We start from the raw sequence: 19,927 nt of genomic DNA, 5'->3' as shown, positions 1-19,927 counted from the left end.
TTTCAAATCATGTGTATCATTTATAAATGCGCTGTCTTTCGATGATCTATCATGCTGATGAGGAGAAGTTCCGTACCCTTTTTAGGACAACTCATGTACCGATATAAGTAGGTAATTAAATAATATCAATTTCAAGCCAAAATGAATTGCATGTTATTTTGTATTAAACAGAACACTTCCCTATCATGTTTCTGACTAAAGTATTTTAAAACTATAACGCATATTTTTACTTTAATGCCCATTACATCTTATTCTGTACATGAAAACGGTTTCATTGGCACACAATACTGTACAATTAAATGAGAAACATAATGCCTGTCAAAATAAAGTTTACCCGAAGAGAAATTTGGAACACGATACAGTAGGTATATGCTATTGTTTTATAATTATTGTGTTATACATGTAATGTTATCTTTGTAATTTGATTTAAATTACAAACTCTTCTAACACTTTATTAGTACTTGACCGCAGTCGGAGAGGGAGGAAATCATGAATTAACTCCCCTTGTTTGAAGCTCTCTTGCAGGTGACATCTTGGCGGGAGATTATTGGGTAATGTAAACAACGTTAACGTGAGTGACTTTCGTTTTGATATGGTGCGTGTTTATCATATTCCTAAAGCACTCCGATTGCCGATTGCAGATAGGTTATTAATTGTTTAGATAGTGCTGTTTGTTTATAATGCTAGCTCTAGATATCTTGCAACAAATCAAGACACAATTACCAGATTATCTCGCTTGATTTGACGTTTCGTAAAAATGACCTATTAGAGCACATACAATGTATAGATTTACGTGTAAATACTTTTTAGTTAAATATATTGTTACATGTAAATTTACTTAAAGTTTACCAGGACTCTGAAAAGAAAACTTAATACACAATGTAGAACTAATTTTTTTAGACACCATGGTGAGAGGAAAGATGAAAAATGATGTTGTCAATCAGAAGTTGGAACAAAGTGAGCCAGTGAATAAGCAAAAAAGCGGAGCCAGAGCAGATAGGAAAAGACAGTCTCCACCAGATAATGTAAAAATAAAGGAAGAATCCGAAGAAATTTGTGTAAAGAAAAGCAGGCTTTCATCAAGGAAAAAAGCAATAACTGATGACGAAGTGAAACAAGATATAAGAATAGTCAAAGAACCAACCATTTACAAATGCGTAAAAACACTCAAAAGAAAAGTAGAAGTAGAAACTGATGTAACAGTAACTGTCAAAAAAGAAACAACCGATGAAACAGGTGTCAAGAAACCAAAAAGAAAAGTAGATGTAGAAACAGACATCAAAGTAACTGTCAAAGAAATTTGCCTAAAGAAAAGCAGATTTTCACCAAGGAAAAAACCAATAATTGATAAAGTTAAAAATGACACAGAGTGCACAGAGGTGATAAAAGATTTTAAAAGAATAGAAAAAGAACCAACCAGTGTAACGGCTGTCAAGAAACCAAAAAGAAAAGTAGAAAATGTTAAAACAGAGCCTGAAAGTGAAGTTGTTGAGAAGGAAGACAGACAAAAGAAAGGAAAAAAATCAAAACAAACTGCCAAATCACCTGTGAAGGGGAAGAGCAAACCCATTGGTGGAAAATTGCCTGCTGTTTCAAATTTTAATCTGGCAATACACAAATGTGAAAAACATGTAGGAGCTCATGTTTCGATTGCAGGTAATTGCATTTTTCAGCATTATTTGGTCATTTGAAATAGGAAATGAGTCAAATATTGTCAAAATTATCAGTATGAGAATGCCATTGAATCCTATTAACAAATTTTCCATGACTGACCCCCAGGGGCCTTAGGGGTGGGGTCAGAAGGGGTCAAATAGGCTAAAACTTCAAAAATTTCTTCTGAAATTCTGGAAATGGTAGAATCATATAGGTCTACTCTTCATAGATGGAAAGGTCATAATTATAAGGTCCTTTATAAAAACTCTGAATTTTATGACCCTGGGGTCTCGCTTTTCCACCCTGGGGAGGGCTTTTCCACCCTGGGGAGGGGTTGAAGTTTACTGTAGTTTATATATTCGTAGGAAATGAATCAAACTTTGTTATAATTATTAGCCTGATATAGCATTTTAATATCATATCCATATCGGTCCATGCCGACTCCCTGGGGGCAGAGGGGCGGGACTGAACCGGGCAAATATGCTAAAACTTCAAAAATCTTTAATTCTGGAAATGGTAGAATAAAATTCTTTATAGATGGAAAGGTCCGAAGGTGTTTTATGAAATATGACCCTGGGGTCTCACTTTTCCCCCTTGGGAAGTGGTCAAGTTTACCTTAGTTTATATATATGAAATATACATTTATGAACATTATTTGCTCAATTTTCATAGGAAATGAATCAAACTTGATTAGAATTATTAGCCTGAGATATAGTATTTTAACATTCATATCAGTCCTCGCTGACCCCTTGTGGGACCAGATGGGTGGGGTCAAACAAAGTCAAAATGAATTAAAATTTCAAAAAATCTTCTGAGTTCACAGGTCTAATAGAAGCAAATGCTCTTCATAGAATAAAAAGTCAAATTTATAAAATCACTGGCCGACTTCAAGGGCCAGTATATTATTGTTTACATGTATATGTCTTTGTTTCATTCTAAACAAACTCAGGTGACCGTTAAGGCTCATGGGCCTCTTGTTTTCAGAACAATGGTAAATTCTGGCTATTAGTAAATTTTGTGTATGAATTATTATTATACATAACATTGGTATTCATGTTTCATCATATTTTAAAGAAGTCAAATACATGTATAATGTATGAAATTATTTCAAAATAAAGCATTACAGATGTATAACAAAGCTAGCAAATTTGCGTGCGAAATTTTTATAAGTTATGAAGTTCACTCTTTCACCCCAGGAGACACATTTAGAATCTTCTAAATCAAAGACCAGTTCATCATGAAAGTTCAGGGGTGAAAGAGTAATGTAATTGATATGATATATTTCCTATAGGGGGCCTGTATCATGCTGTGGAGGCTGCAGTTTCTCAGGGAGCCACTGCTTTTGGAATGTTTCTGAAATCACAAAGACAGTGGAACGCCAAGCCTTTAGAGGACAAGGATGCTGAAAAGTTCAAAGAAGCCTATCGAGTAAATAAGCTGCTGGAAATGCTAAGATATATAAATTTTACATGGGAATTTTTAGACAAATTGAATGGAATATTGGTCGCATGACACCTGTTAATGTTTGACGAAACTCTTAAGTTAGTTGAAGAAACACAGATTAAATGTGTTTCTTCTAAAACTGTCACTTTCGATTTCACTTTAAGCTTTAATATTGTGTTCTGTAAAAAAGTTTTGTTTTGCCCTGGTAAAGGACTTTGACCTCTGACAAGTAAGTCAACACCTGATCAGAATAAGTCTGAATTCTTGTTTTAAATCTTGTCTGTGATCAGGGACTAATCTCATCAGGCATCAATCTAGTTATTGGGGGAAAACTACCCTTATTCAAGTTTACAAACAAAAGTCGAAACAAATTAATGAAAAATAAGTCACAGGGGAAATTGTGTTACAAAAACAGTCATTTTTTAGCTTCAAATGGGGAATTTTTAAATCTTCAGGGGAAATTTAGGCCAGAGGGGAATTCATTCCTTGAGGGGAAATTTACCCATAAACGGTAATAAATCAGAGCTAGATTGATCCCTGCTCATGTACTTTGAGGGTGAAAAAAATTTGCTTTATTTACGTTAAATTGTGAAATTAAGCCAGTATAAGCATGGATAAGACTAAAATGGACCGTGAATTGAAGGTTTATTTATTTTCATCAGACTGCTGGATTTTCCCCTGGTGACATCCTTCCTCATGGGTCCTATCTGATGAATTGTGGATCGGCAAACCCAGAGACTCTCCAGAAAAGTCGAGACACTCTTGTAGATGAACTTCAGAGATGTGAAAAGCTTGGACTGACTCTGTACAACTTCCATCCTGGTAAATTACGAAACATTCTAACCCTTTTATGTCATAGTAATCTGGATGTTTGATGTTTGACGAGTATATATTTACAGGGATTTAAATTTCACTAAATTTGCAAATTCATCCATATTCACATATACTCAAAATTTATCAAAATCATGGTTTTGGTACTGTTTAACATAGCCTGTCGTGTGAATATTAATAAACATGTTTAAGGACTGCAAAGATGAATGGGGAAAATAAGCTCCAAACAGTAAATAGTAAAATTTTTACACTTGCAAAATTTAACAAAAATGCAATTTTTTCAGGACAACAATAGCTTACCAGGTTAACAGGGTTTTCAGGTTTAAGTTAACATATAGGTATACTGACTGATGGTAGGTGGTTTTTCTCCTGGCACTTCCTGATATGACCCTGACTGTTAATACTAATAATCAAACCAAACTGTCTCAGATTGACATTATCTAGACCACACCATTGTCTATATGAAAGTTATACTTGTTATAGATGTTGTTTTCTGTTCAGGATCAAGCTGTGGAGACATTACTACTGAACAATCATTGTCACTGATCGCTGAAAGTATCAACATGGCTCACACGAAGACCAAATTTGTTATAACAGGTAACTAACTGTTCCCAGGAATAATCCCTGGTATATTGTTAATATGCTTACTTTCTATGTTCTATGACCGAGTGGTTAAGATGTCCCAACATATTACCACAAGCACTCCACCTTTGGGTTGCTAGTTCAAATCCCTTGTGGGGCATGCACTGTTGCTAGGTACTGACAGCTGGTCAGCGGTTTTTGTATCGCCCGCGACGATAGTTCAGACATCATTATCACCTCAACCTATTTATTGCAGGATTCATTTCAGGCCACGGTATGCAGAGGCTGTGAAACTAAGGGATGCTAAACTATTTATAAGACTTGACTTTAAAGTTTTGCGTTTAGCTCTGTTTCTCAAAAACTTAAATCCAATCCTAACCAAACTTTAATCATAGCTAAAGGACATCATTATCACCTCAACACACCTAATTGTTGCAGGATTTATTTCAAGGTGTGGGATTTAGAGGCTGTAGAACTTTGTCATGCTAAACTATACTTTTTTCAAAAAGTGTAAGTCTAATCCTAAACAATCTTGAAATATTGCCAAAGGCCATCATTTTCACATCAACACACCTAATTGTTGCAGGAAAAACAATTATAGTTATCATAGTTATGTAATAAATCAATAACGCGGTACGGCTTCCTCCATTCCTGGGATATTCTTGACCCTAGCTGGTAATAACATGTTATACTAATAAAACCAAACCAAATGGTACTGCTACTGTAGAGTTACTTCCCTTTTAATACCTTTATCGTTATTTATAGCAATGTAAAGAGAACTAAACAACTGGTAGGTACTTTGACTATGTCTCTTCCAAAGGCAATGAAAGCTTCATTCTGAATGGTCAAAACTTCTGATGAAACATGTACATTCATCAGGATAACGACACAGATCGTATCAGTAACCCACGGTAAGACTGCAACATAGTGTAGGCTGATTATGTGGGTAATTGATCACCGATGTACTAAAGTTAACGTGAAAATTATAAGATTTAGAGATGATTGTTTTTTATTCTGTTTCAGTAATTGAAAATATGAGTTGTCAGGGCAGCACTGTTGGAGGAAAATTTGAGGAATTAAAAGCAATCATCGACAAAGTAAAGAACAAGTCGAGAATTGGAGTTTGTTTGGATACGTGTCATGCCTTTGCTGCAGGTATTCCTGAATGTTCCTGGTATTCATCACTAATTTTAGTGTTGATTGTGTGAAAATAGGATTGCCCTTATAAGTGGACATTTGATTGTACTAATTTAAAGATGCTCCACCGCTGACAAATGGGGTTTAATAAGTATTTTTCTTAAGTTACAAAAGTTACTTACTTTACACCATTACCACCATTGAAAAGTTTGAGCTTTTAATTTGACTTCAAGTTAAAAATATGAAAAATAATTAATTGCATCCCGAAAAAATTCCACGGCACTATATCCTATATAGAATGAAGTACTGATTGCGCATGCACCAAAGGCGAAATCAGTCATTTTATATTATTTTTTGTGTTAATTAGACATATATTTGCACAATTAAACACCAAATATTTTTCAAATGATGAATATCATTTATGCTCTGTCGGCGGTGGAGCATCTTTAAGTACACTTTTAACGTCAAAGTAAAAGAGAGTACCATACTTATATCAGTTGAGATGTTAATTTCACATTAACATATCCAGATGTTATTAAGAGTACACGTAACTCTGAAGTGCAATAATTGGTTACTCACAAGGTATTGAAATCAAATTCTATTGAAATTTCAGGTCATGATCTATCAAGTCAGTCTGGGTTCGAAAAGATGATGGCGGAGTTTGAGAAAGTTGTTGGCTTCAAATATCTGAAGGCTTTACATCTGAACGATTCCAAAGGTATGAATGTTGTTTGATGAAGTTCAAATCACCTGAAAAGCTTGAATAAAAGTCAGTCTTATGAAAAAACTTAAATAGGCACACTTTAGAGATTCTTGAAAACAGTTTATGAATTTTATCTCACTTGCCCTAAAGGCAGGTGAGCTAATGGCCTGGTGTCTGTTGTATCAATTGTAAACGACTGCTCCTCAAAATTCAAGAAGCCCACAGGCCTGACATTGAATCTGTAGCATGCTGGAATGAAGCACTACCAAGTTTGTTCAAATGAATGACCTTCAGGGCTCAAAAATATTTAATTATCGTACACCTGAAACCAAGGATGGTTTAACCCTGGAAAATAATATATAAAGGATCTTACATGAGTGTTCACAATGAATGTCCAGCCAATGAAAATCGCTCCAGGTCATATTACACTAGAGACATATGCAAAAATATTACACAGGCAATCTTTCTAGGGGAGGTAACGTTTCAAATTTACATTAATATAGTGGAAGCCTTTTAATGTCGTGCTGGTTAATGTCATGTTGGTTACCAATGTCACACTGGTTAATGTCATATTGGTTAATTTTATGTTGGTTAATGTCATGTTGGTAAATGTCATGTTAGTTAATGTCACTTACTACAGTGCTCTATTACAGTAGTTTGTGTGCCTCATCAGACTCCATTTCTATTTATAGGTGCATTGGGGTGTCACCTTGACCGCCACGAGAATATCGGACGTGGACATATTGGGATTGAAGGTTTCAGACGGGTCATGTGTGATCGGAGGTTTAACCATATTCCTATGATTCTAGAAACGCCATTCGCCAGTGATGACATTTACACAAAGGAGATCAAATTATTACATTCCATTTGTAAGACGAAATGATTTGAGACTTTCTTTGTGATAGTATGTGAGAAGTTGCCGGTGAACTTTTGATTTGGAGAGAAATCAATCCTTAAAATTCATCCATGTCTTAATTCTCTCGCCACACTTTACAGTAGAATATTAATCCGTAATGCCGACATGAGTACATTGTATTGTTGATTCTTACAAACTAAATTTGAATCCTAATATCGTTGCAGTCTGATTAAAATACAGATCTTTACTATACTATATGTTATAAAACATAACACACTACACAATAAATGAAACTTACTGCATTCCATTTGCGGGTTCGTAGCAGTTGTATTGATACAAATCTGCTGTATCTCAAATGAAGTGGGCAGTAAAAGCAGAACTGTACCGGTGCAAGTGGCTAATTTTCAGAAGCATACTAGCATTTGGAAAAAATTGGATCCAAGATGGCAGACTAGAGGTTTTCATTTGTCTTCGAAATGACAGAGAGCATATTATATTCGAGAAAATAACATTGATTGTTTATTCCAATGAATGCCAAAATTATTTAGGTATTACTTCTATATCATTTTTATTGTTAACACAACAAATACATAGCTTTCATATTCGAAGCATAGTTTTACATTTAGTATAACTGGTACAAATGTAGATTTTCTAAGTCTTTCTGAAGTCTTTTTAAATTCCTTATAGATTCATACTCTAATTATTGCTCACATTATTTATGCTGTCGATACCCGATATTTTCTTAAAATACCTACAGTATGCATGTGAGGGACACAGGCTTACTTTTTTGCATTTGATTCATGAGTTTCCGAAGTTATTTAAACCATGAATTGGATTTGTTATGCAAACTATCTAAGAACTACTACTCGAGTAGAGATGTTAGTCCAAAGGTAATTAATTCAAAGTCAAGGCTCATTAATACTATTAATAGCAACATCATTTTTTTCATAATAATGTATTACTGTTTTCATACTTATTTAAGCATTAGTTTTATTTTAGCGCTGTTTTCACTCCCTTTGAAGCACTTATTCATGTACAATGCTAAATTTTGTAAAAGAGTATTTTGGTTTAAACCACCTAATTTTACTATTTATATTTGCACTAAATAAATATATACAATTTACATATACATTCTTTTCACATCTGCGCAAAAATTTGACGGCACTTTAAGGAGTGTGTTTACAGCATTGTTTTTGAGATAAAAAGTTGTCTTGGTTCTTCTATATCTTGAGAGTCTGTGAGGAAATGTCACTGATTTCCTCCTCTGGATGAAATGAAGGCAGCCTTCAAAGAGGTTCCAGTATTGAAGACAGAGAAAGAGTTCATATGGATACCATACTTATTATCCTGCATATCTGTTGTGAATCAAACTGTATATAATAACTAAATATCTAATTAAGTGTGAGACTATATTAATACATATGTGGCAGTATTAAAGATAATTCTGATCAGATATTGATCTATGATAATCAGTACAACAGTGTGGCATTTAGTAATTAAAATAATCCTGCAGCTTCAAAGATATAGTTTAGTTTTATGACTTTAATTTATGTCAATATGTACATGACATTAAAATAAAGTCTTGTTTGATTTCCATGGATATCACCAGATGTTACCGATTCTTTCATTTACTGCAAAATGGCTTTCTTTGTGTTATTTTTGACAGAAGAAGATGTACAATGTAAGAGACCTAGAGCATGTTGTCCAGATTCCTCAAGATATGATCAAAGCACTATAGAGGGACCCAAGCTTAAAACAAAGAGCCACAGGTTTGAAGCATCCTTCATGTAATCCTCAAACTCCATGCACTTCTCCGACTGAGTTTTTGTTTGCTGTGCATTCAGAATGTATATAATCTAGATTATAAAATAACTAAACAAAAATCATTGGAAACATAATTAGTTGTTTTAATGAGTAAATGGCGCCAAATACAAAATACAGACAATGTTGGAGACTGTGAACACACCACACTCACAGACGTGTAGTAGAAACAGCAGGTTAATCGTTGATTAGATGAGATTGTTTTTCCCTCCAAAATATTGTCACAAGACTCCACAAAATATCATCCCATTACATCCATGTTACATGTAGCATGGATGTTATATAATAATGTTTTAAAATAAACACTCTGCAATACACAATAATGTACTTCATTATATGAATATATATATTAATGTGTAAGTAAATATACAATTCTATATCTTTGGAATTAGTAACAAGTATATTGTACTCTTGCATAATCATACATGCATTATAAATACTGAAAACTTAACATTATAATCATGAACATTTTAAAACATACTATTAGGTTAGTTCTAGCAATAATACCAAGGAAATAGCGAAAAGAGATATTTCTGCATTTAGATATCAGGTAAATCTGTATTTGACGTTCTATAAACATAAAAATATGAGGAGTGTTTATCATACATGTTATAACATCTGTTAATAATAGAATCTTTTGGGTCAGGGTCAGTTGGAAAACTATAAAATATTATATAGCAATATGTTAATATGAAGAAAATTATTACCTATATAGCGCAGTAAATTATTATTGGTTAACAATAAACATATAACAGTTATAACATTTAGTACAATTCTGGTCAGTATACAGGAAAGGAACAAGATTATGTGCCGGCATTGTAATGTTGTCTAGACTTTGGGATATTAAAGGAAGTGTATAGATACATGTAGCATTTATGTAAAGATACATACCGGTATAGTTTAATTTTAAAAACATAAGTTTCAAATGCAGTTATGTCCCCTTGAAATCATGATCAGATAATCAATCGCTGATGAAAGATAAGTTCAGACGGGTATTATAATATCTCAGGTACTTGTATTAAGTAATGCATTTACAACCTGAAGATCACATTATTATGTCCTTATGTAATCGGACCTGACAGCTTTCACATAGAAAAATATGGCTCGTGGTGGTTTACTAGCTACTGAAAATGGATAACCCAAATATATTTATGTACACATAATTATTTACTAGTTGATAATACTGTTGAAATAAACAACAAAAAGGTTAAAAAATATATGAATAACTTTGTAAAATTTCTTGTAAATCTGTGATATCCTGACTAGTAAATGGTAGCATGAAGTTTCAGTAAATCTGTGATTTCCCGACTAGTATATGGTAGCATGAAGTTTCAGTAAATATGTGATTGAATGAGGCTAGCTATTAGAATTATATAGAATAAAACATTACTTCCCCTTGTAGTTATATTAACAGATAGTTCAAATATAACAAGAAAATAAAACTTAATGACTTTTACGATTATTCAGACAAACTATCCTTACAAAAAGTGGTATTCAAACCTTTTTATTCAAAATGGATATGACAGAAAGACACAATTAGCTTTTCAAACAAACAAATATTTCATCATCAAAATAAACAGTCATTCAACACCATTCAATAATTCTGATTTCAACTTTTATGTTGAAATAGGATACGATTAGCTTTTCAAACCCGAATCATTATCCATCACCAAGATAAACAGTCATCCAACACCAGTGATAGTAGTATTTAAAACAGTCAACGAGTGTGTAAAACATCAACAACTCGGCCAACATAGTCAACAAAGGCACACATGTGATCTAATATATCATGTAAAAACAAACAGAAATAAGGCAAACCGTAGAACCTCATTATCAACAAGTCATTTTGGAGTGGTACCAGTATAAGATAGGTTGAACAATTTCTTTTTGGTGTTAATTAAAGCGAAACATATAATATATATACCAGTTAAACTATAGGAATGTTGAAGCAGTTGACTAAAACTACAGCGAGGCTAGCAGAGCTATTGTGCAGTTCAGTTATCACAGAAGGGTATATGATAAATATAATGCTGATGAAATCCTGATAGTTATCACAGATATATGTACATTATCTATACATTTTTTTTTTAATTTAAAAATAACTGATTGGTCAATGTAGCTAAATATCAACTGCCGAGTTTTGCCAATTATAAAATTATGTAACAACACATATGTTCTACCAATATTCTGATTTTATTTTTGGCATATATGATCTCAAAGTGTCATGAAAAGATATCTTTGTTAACACATCATGAAACTCCATGAAAGATCATTTTGTTCTATCAAAACACATATCAGGAACCAATATTGATCTTTAATGCCTGGTATTCTATTATACATATATCAATTATGTTTGAAAAAGCAAAATAACAAGATTTACAGCTTTATTTTGGACTTTACAAAGAATGACGTAAAAAAAATGATGAGTGTTGTAGAAATACTACAGCATTTCAGAATGAAATAATTTCCAGAAAATCACAATCAAATGTGTAAAATCACAATCAAATGTGTAATGAATAATATTTACCAAATGGTGAATTCATTTGTCAATTACTTTATGTGGCTTTCAATGTTTTAATTTTGGCTATTTCGTCTAAATAGACAGGTCTGACCATGTAGTCAGCCTGACCGGTCCTATCCTCAAAGTGTTGAATACGATCAATAAAGTCCTGAAAATCTCTCTGGGTTTCCCCCAATACAATTTCAACTTTTTTCTTTTCTTCTTCAACTTCTAGGATAAGTTTCTCTCGTTTTTTGATTTCCTCAAGTTTTGCCTGTATTTCCTGTCCAAGTAATACAATTTTCTGTTGAAAGTCCTTGGTAAGTTCTTTGATTTTCTCTGCTGCGATGCTCCGTTCACGTTGCTCAACTTCAGCTACAGCCTTCACTCGCTCGCTGTCCTTTGCCTTTTCCAAATCTATAAGAGCAACCCTTTTCTCCTCTTTGGCTTTAACTGCTGCAGCTTTGAATTTGTCTTCATGGATTCTGAAAAAGTCATTTTGATAGTCTAGTGATATTTTCATATGGGTCATTCCACAACAACAATATGTTGACTAGCCTGCACTGTATATTACAGTTGCATGATCTTCCAAAATAGATTCAAATGAGAAACAAATTCTGTTTCTTTATCCAGTCCTATCATTGGTTACCCACATACAAATGTAATAGGCCCACACTATATTGCGGTCTTATATAAATGGAGCGTAGGGAAGTCAAGGCACTGTGGTTTCCAAGTGCAATCCTGCATGTCTAAGCTTTGGTATATTATTACACTTTAAAGTAAGCATTTCACAATTCCTTGACAGTAAGAAATAAATACTGTTAGCTAATAATTAGGAGTATAAACCAACTACAATGTTGTCAAGGAAGTAAATGTTGTGGGTGAAGAGAAGACTTGAAATACAGGTTACTTGATCTACATGTTTATTTGACCTGAAGGTTTGATGATGTGACATCATGTCAGAAATAATTAATTATTAATCATGATAACAACTACATAGATTTATCCAATATCAGCTATATAGTAGCCACCTTCCTTGTCTTACTCCACTGGGAATTGAGGGAACTATAGGTTTAATTTGTGTCTGTTGATCTGTTCGACATATTGTCCAGGCTCCATTTCCTTAGAACGAATATACGTACCCGGCCGACTATACCTTTCAGCCGGGTACGAATTGGTCCCTATGTGTCGTAGTGGAGCACTGCCTCCGAAAAATCACTTGGGCACAGTTTTCTATACTTTTTTGTAGGTTTCCAATTATTTTATACGTATTCATGCATTTACATATCATTTTTCTCCAAAACAAACATAACTACCATTCTTAATATCTACCGTACCGCTCACACGACGTCATATTCACAATTTCTGAACTTGCCGTAAAAATCCCCTTCAGAAAGACCTTCATATGTATTACGTAAAAAAATAATGCTTCGGTGGGAATGTCATAATCTATGTGGTTCAAATTGCATAATCATTACTTTGCTCTATTAGCAGTAATAGGCACCAATTGTAGCTCTAAAGACGACACCATTTTCTGTCTAAAAGTCTTTTGAGCTACAATATTGCAGCTACCATTTCCTATGCTTTATGGCAATGTAACTTCATACTTGGTATATAAGTCCATCTATGTGAGACGATGTGTCACATATCAAAACCAGGACACTGTGACCTATATCTTGACCTTTAAAGAAAAGTTTGTATGGACTCTATCTCCTGTACTATCATATACATGTATTAAGGCAATGGAGCTTCATTCTTGGTATATCAATCCACCTACCTAGTTAGTGAGACAGTGTTAACAAAGAATGTTACTATGACCTATATTTTGACCTTTGGTCTTAATCTAATAAAAAACTTTACCTCCTATACTTTAAGGTTATGGTGATTCATACTTGTATATTCATCCATCTAGTGTATGAAACAGTATGAATCATATCAAAATCAGGTCACTGTTTCCTATATATTGACCTTTGACTTCAGTTCAAGAAAGCATGCACAGGCCTACTGTCCATTATTATGACACTTAAAAAATCATCCTTTGTATTGTACAAGTTCACATAGACAAGGGAAATACATACAAACTTATGACACGTACAGTGAGAGACTTCAACTCATTCAAATAACTGGTAAACCCTAATTCAATCCTTATTTGATGTTAACCAAGTTTGGACTGTGCCAATACACCATATGTAAAAATCAAAGGAAGCCCATATCATTTCTTGGTAGTCTAAGAGAACTGTGTTACTATATTTTTACCTGATGATACGTGCCACCTCATTAGCAGCAATTTCTTTCTCCTCCTTCCTGGCAGTCTCTACAGCAACCTTTAACTCGGCACGCCCCTTTTCCTCAGCAGTTAGGACAGCTTCACGTAGACGTTCTTCGCCCTCCACACGTGCCTGTTTCACCTGTTCTATGGCGAGTTTCTGCATGGCCATCTCCACACGCAGTGCCTCTTCCTGTAACAACATAGGGGATTCTGTCTAGATACACGTGTTCTTTTTCTTAGTTTAACTTCCCATTCACAGCAACATGCAGTGACATTTAAGGGCATGCCTGGTTTACTAGTGGAGGAAAGCCGGAGTACCCAGAGAAAAACTATCGACCAGAGGTCAGTACCTAGGAACTGCCCCATATTGGATTCAAACTTGCGACCCAGAGATGAAGGACTTGTGTAATATGTCGGAACATCTTAATCATTTGGCCAGCTGTGTTATGATGTAAAATACATATAATACAACTGAACTGAGGGGCACCACTCTGTACTACTTATCTCTATTGAAGTACTGATACATATCATTTGTTATTATAATACATGTGGTATAAGTCAAACTTGAAATATGAGTCTTATTTTCAAATTTAAATTTTCATTAGAATATAAACAACATGTATTTAATGTACATTAAAATTGTTTTTTTGTTGTTTTTTTTTAATTTACCACAGATACACAGCTATAGGGTCATTTAAGGCTAAACGGTTAAAATGTGCTAAAAGATTCTAGCTCTACATGTACTGTAGTCTGTTCAATATTTGGTCATTATGAATGCTGGGATAAATTAACAATACTACATAGAGAGCTCTTCAACTAAATGATCTTTTTTTCCCCAATAACAAATACCTAAAGAATTCCTATATGAATTGATCAAGTTTAAAGCCAAAGACTGGCACACAGGGTTTGCTCAGCAAGTTGAAAGAGGGGGCAAAATTAATTTTGTACTGTCAGAAATGAGCTTTGTCAACTCTTGAAACAAATTTAAATGGCCTTAGAAAAAGATAATCCTTCAAAAAGAATGAGGGGGAGAGTTGTTATGTCCCCCACCTCCAAATTGACACCTTGCATGGGTATAGTGTCGAAGATTTACTGTCCAGGCAAAATTAACTCTGATGACCTAAGGGAAAATAAATAAAATAATCATTATCTTTTTAAATTTAATATTATTGACAAAAAATGTCATAAAATAAATTAGGAATGTTATGTAACTATAAGGATGGTTTTAGTTTACTGACTTGTAATTATTACATAGTATGCGGTAATCCTTCTACAGGAGATATAGGTATGGGGTTATCTGATAAATAGGCCTAATAGTACTGTACTAATATAGGGAGTGACTTAATCTAGTGACAAAGTACAACTACCATCTGCTGTTATCAGCTGACACGCATACATACAGAGAATTCAGTGAGGCACTGAAGGACACTAACCCTTGTCTATAATCAGCCGACCCCGTGGGACTTTAAAGGCGTGTTATATAAGTGATCCAGATGACTGGAAAATTTTAAACCAATGGGCACAGTTGTAAGATGTCAAAATATTCTCATCTAAATAATCAAGTCAGTCAACCATATTATTAACAAAAATATCGCTAGTTATAGCAACATGATTGAAAGAGTGCATAGAAAACAATAACCCTATAGTTATTAAAAAAATTATCATTAAAATGTTTCAAATATAATTAATTATTACAGTATTTGCATTCTTGTTTTATATTTATATAATTCTAGCTAGTTCTCCCTGACAATTCCTAAGATTTTAAATCATTCTTCATCTATTATAACCAATAAATTGAAACGAAAATAATTAATTTCATTGTACAGTATATATGTACAAATATTTTCAACTACAGTATGGTAATTACCAAAATATATTGATACTTTTTCTTAAGACATCTTTAATTGCACAAAACCTTCTACTTAATATATATTTAAAAAAATAATAGGTAGAATAATTGGAGAAAAATCTAAAGAAAAATATTCTCCATTTATTAATTAATTATCCCTTAATAGTGATCTAAGATGGCAGAACGAAAAAAAAAATATGATTGAATATTTTCTGTTTTGAAATTTGATTATACATGTATTTATTTCACATACCAAGTAAGAATTATACCATTAGTTATAATCATCATACATGTGTCATGCGCAATAGTCCCCATTTGTACATACCTACTGATAGTGACAGTGAACAGTGATGTCATCATGCTGCGATCACTATCAATGTATGTCAGCCGACACTGTGAACCAAGATCAATGGAAGAATCCCTACCAAAGTTTGCATAATTATCCAGGGTTCAACAAAAGTTCAAGATCGACTTTGAGAGACATGATAGAGCAAATGTTGAATCAAATGGAATGTGACCCAGTCACAGAACTGACGGTACAAATACATGTGTTTGTATTGAGTTGTATTTAATTTCTGTTATGCCATAATGGCCATTTTATAACACCATCATATCCTAGATAGGTCATGGTCTCCATGTTGAATTTCCTCTTTATGTCTATTACAAATAAGTACCATATCAAAGGAATTTTCTCAATGGGTGGATCCATTTATGAAGGTAACTATTTGTATTTTCTTTATTTCAACACCGTATTTGTTTTGTTTATTGCTGGTAAATGGACTTTCCTTTCTAATGTCTGTCGATCGACCTATAAAGATACCAGCAGAAACATTAAGTAACAGTGGCTTTATACCAAATAGAAATATATTTTGCCTAAAAATTGTTTCGTAATTTTCTAATGATGTGAATAATGTTGCATATCACACTGTTTAACTTTACCACCGACCATTTTAATCCTAACTATTTTCATTAATAACTTCAAAAGATATCTGTGAATGAATGTTTTTTAGCACTCTCAGACCTATTTTTAATTCTTTATATATTCCCCAAATGTGTTACTATCGTAGTTCAAACCATACTAATAACAATAAAATAGATTACTACAACTATAACAGACAACCATAGTTATAACGAACCTCTGGGGACCAACAGAATCACTTAGTCATAAGTCTAGATTGTTCCAAACACAGTATCATTACATACATCATATAGAAACATTGAAGGGGAATTAAAATTACTACATTATAATCATGAATCTGCGGTAAGCTAGTTTGTTTTAAACATGTTTTACTGTATATTTGACCCAATAAGTGCCGAGGGTACTTAAAATTGAAACAAATAAAGGGTGCTATATAGAACCAAATTTGGACACAAAAAAATCAGTTTACATTACAAAGGAAAATCAGTAAAGAAACATACACTGGGACTCTATCAGTGGTCGTGAAGGAACAGTAGTCCTGATTTGGGAAAATTTTAATATTTAATTGTGCATCTCATGAAACAACATTATTTCCACATAAACAAAGCAAACCATCATGAAGTATTCGTCAGCAGCTCCAGACATTCAGAAATCTTGACGCACAGTAGATTAGCACACAATCACGACTACTGTTCCGTCACGACTACTGGTTGGGTCCCAGTACAGTTTTCATATTTTCAGTTGTAAGTATATAAAACTGAGGTCTAAGAAATGGGGAGGGGCGCTTATAAGAATGGGGGCGCTTATTGGATCTTATACAGTAATATCTTTATTATTAATTTATATTTAAACACCTTTAGGGCCTTTTGATGAACTTTGTTGAACTTCTCAATGACACGCTCCTGTTCTATGGCAGCCTCCTCTCTTGCCTTTGTAACAGCAGCAGCTTTGATCTGCTCAGCCTCGGCCCACAGTGCTTTTTCAGCATCTCGAATTGACTTTAACTTTTCAAGCTCAGCTATATCTAATGTCTGTCGATGCAGTTCATGACCAATATCTGAAATATATTTGTTCTGCATCAATGGCGAACTCAGTCTCATTCAATTCAACATTGCCAGTGTAACCATATATACTATTGTATAATTGATAAACAGGATTATCCCAGGAATTTTACATAATTCAAACGATTTCAGTCGGGATCAATACAGGGGTTTCAAGATCCCAAAACGACGTCAGTAAAGTAACATTTTACTGTCGATTAGTCCCACCTTTCGATGATTAAATGTTGATGTCATAATAATCGGAAGGTGGGACTTATCAACAGATTACAGTCTTTTATCCACGTCGTTTTAGGATCTCGAAATCGACGAAAAAATTATTTCAGTAAACTACAGATAGAGGATTTGAAAATTACGTGAGTGGTTTCTAGAAAGTCCTCCTTCTTCGCCTAATAATAATCAATCTCATCTATGATATAAGAACATACTGAGGATTCTCCTGTGGGCGTGACCCTGTATATGCACCGGTCGTGTCTCCTCGTATCGTTTTGGTACTCCATTGTATCTTGCCAGGGCTGGTAAACTGAAAGATAAATTCTGGCTCCCCTTTTCTGTGCTCCTTCTTCGTGACTGCTCTGTATGTGCCGACATACTGATAAAACAATCTTTACTGCGTCCAAAAGGAATTATTAAATAAGATTTCCATAAAACTAAACCACTAATTTGATTGCATGCTGATAAAAATTTTCTGTCATTCGACAGTTCCACTGATGTTTTGTGAAGAACAGATTATCTCGAGACCTGCATCTATATGCGCGGTATATAATCACAGCTATCAAACTAAATGTCTCGGTGTCTAATTCATCATTTATACACACAACAGCAACAACACTTTACGTCTAAAACAGGTCGAAGTTTTAACTTCAGCAACTACATCATGTCTCTTCAGCTGACCGGAAGTAGTTATTCTCCAACAAATAGTGCCTATAACATTCGTTGGAAACAAGTTGGAATACGTTTTATATATGTTGAACAGTGCAATTTACTATTTCACTTATTTGAAATTTTATAAACGATAAACGAGTTATCTAAAGCTTAATATCATGATGCGGATTGATACAGTTTGAAAACGAAAGCGTCAGTGGTTGCTAGGCTAGTTTTGATCTCGCGACAACTCGGCGAGAATGAACGAGATCTATTTCGTCATCGCCGGAAGTGATGTCGAAAGTGGATGTGTATTGTCAGAACTGGACAGGCCTGTTGTACATGTGTTAAAAATTGTGATGTTGACATGAAAAATAGGAATCACCTTTTCTTTGTAAGGTAATAACGTGCTATATACCAAATGGAATAATTTGTAACGTTATGATTCGTGTCATTTTATTCTGTTGATTGGAATGACAAAATCTTTTTACGACCACGTGCACTTGCTAAACCTTGTTGCTTTAGTATTTCGCACGTGGTGCACGGAAAGCAATTGTTGCCACTTCGCCACGTGCGTCATTTACAAAGGTATCATAGACAACGAATGGTTGAGACCGTGACTGCTGCTAAAAATGGTATTATATTTCATTTTGTAAAACTGCTTTTTATTTCTGTACAGACCCAGGGTACTTTGAAAACGGATAAAACGTAAAAGGAACACGTACTTTTTTATGAGCAAGATAAAGTAGATTACTCATGGAGACATGGACAGACATTGTCTTCTGCAGACTGTTTTCTTTTGAATTTGTACGTTGGCATCAATGTTGTTTTCCCCACAAAGTAGGATTATGATTACCCGTGTATCGTAATTTTTTATCAAACCTGTCAGTTGTGTGATACAACAGTGTATACTATTATTAGACTTGTTGTATTCTGAACACGTGGGATGGATGGTGTCCGTTGTATCGTACATCAAACCACTCTTCATAAATGTTCTCATTTAGTGTTCCAGACAATATGTATTGCATGTTTATGAAAAACCATGATGAATTCAAAATGTTGTTGTACTGTTCAGACGCAAAGAGTAATTTATGTAAACTATGTCCAATATTTCACGTTTTTGTTTTTAATTTAAACTTTCAGTCGTAGTGTTTAAAAATAATAAATGTTTTTTTACGAAGATTGTTTTAGATATTCTTGTTTCAGACAGAAAAAGTACCCAGGTACAGATATATATCTGCTCATAAATGCATTAAGTTTGCCAGTGATTAAGTCCAATTTTAGTTAAAATTTCAAGCCAGTTAAATTGATGTAATCATAGGTACTTTTTAATGGTCGTTGGCGAAATGTATGTACACGTGTATAATCTCTTCTCTTGTATATATATATTAAATTTTTTGTCTTTGAGCTGTGCTCTAGCCAAATAATAATTGGAATTTGTG

The 19,927-nt window shown here is 33.8% G+C and overlaps 2 protein-coding genes across 2 annotated transcripts; one reads left to right on the top strand and one right to left on the bottom strand.

The window, feature by feature from the left end:
- Nucleotides 1-534: 534 nt before the first annotated feature.
- On the top strand, nucleotides 535-7,841 carry LOC138323859 (probable endonuclease 4). The gene is made up of 8 exons (XM_069268757.1): nucleotides 535-551; nucleotides 901-1,656; nucleotides 2,945-3,081; nucleotides 3,759-3,918; nucleotides 4,429-4,524; nucleotides 5,533-5,664; nucleotides 6,260-6,364; nucleotides 7,042-7,841. Exons 2-8 carry the CDS (start codon nucleotides 906-908, stop codon nucleotides 7,230-7,232), a joined length of 1,572 nt encoding a protein of 523 aa, XP_069124858.1. The 5' UTR covers nucleotides 535-551; nucleotides 901-905; the 3' UTR covers nucleotides 7,233-7,841.
- A 1,250-nt stretch (nucleotides 7,842-9,091) lies between these two features.
- LOC138323860 (uncharacterized protein C6orf163 homolog) lies at nucleotides 9,092-18,710 on the bottom strand. The gene is made up of 4 exons (XM_069268758.1): nucleotides 18,050-18,710; nucleotides 17,418-17,620; nucleotides 13,783-13,985; nucleotides 9,092-12,011 (listed from the first exon to the last, which is right to left on the bottom strand). The coding sequence occupies exons 1-4, from the start codon at nucleotides 18,210-18,212 to the stop codon at nucleotides 11,582-11,584; spliced, it is 999 nt and encodes a 332-aa protein (XP_069124859.1). The 5' UTR covers nucleotides 18,213-18,710; the 3' UTR covers nucleotides 9,092-11,581.
- Nucleotides 18,711-19,927: the final 1,217 nt, after the last annotated feature.

This window comes from Argopecten irradians, chromosome 5, assembly GCF_041381155.1.
Source record: "Argopecten irradians isolate NY chromosome 5, Ai_NY, whole genome shotgun sequence".
Classification (NCBI taxonomy): domain Eukaryota; kingdom Metazoa; phylum Mollusca; class Bivalvia; order Pectinida; family Pectinidae; genus Argopecten; species Argopecten irradians.
This window is presented reverse-complemented; position numbering and strand designations above follow the sequence as displayed.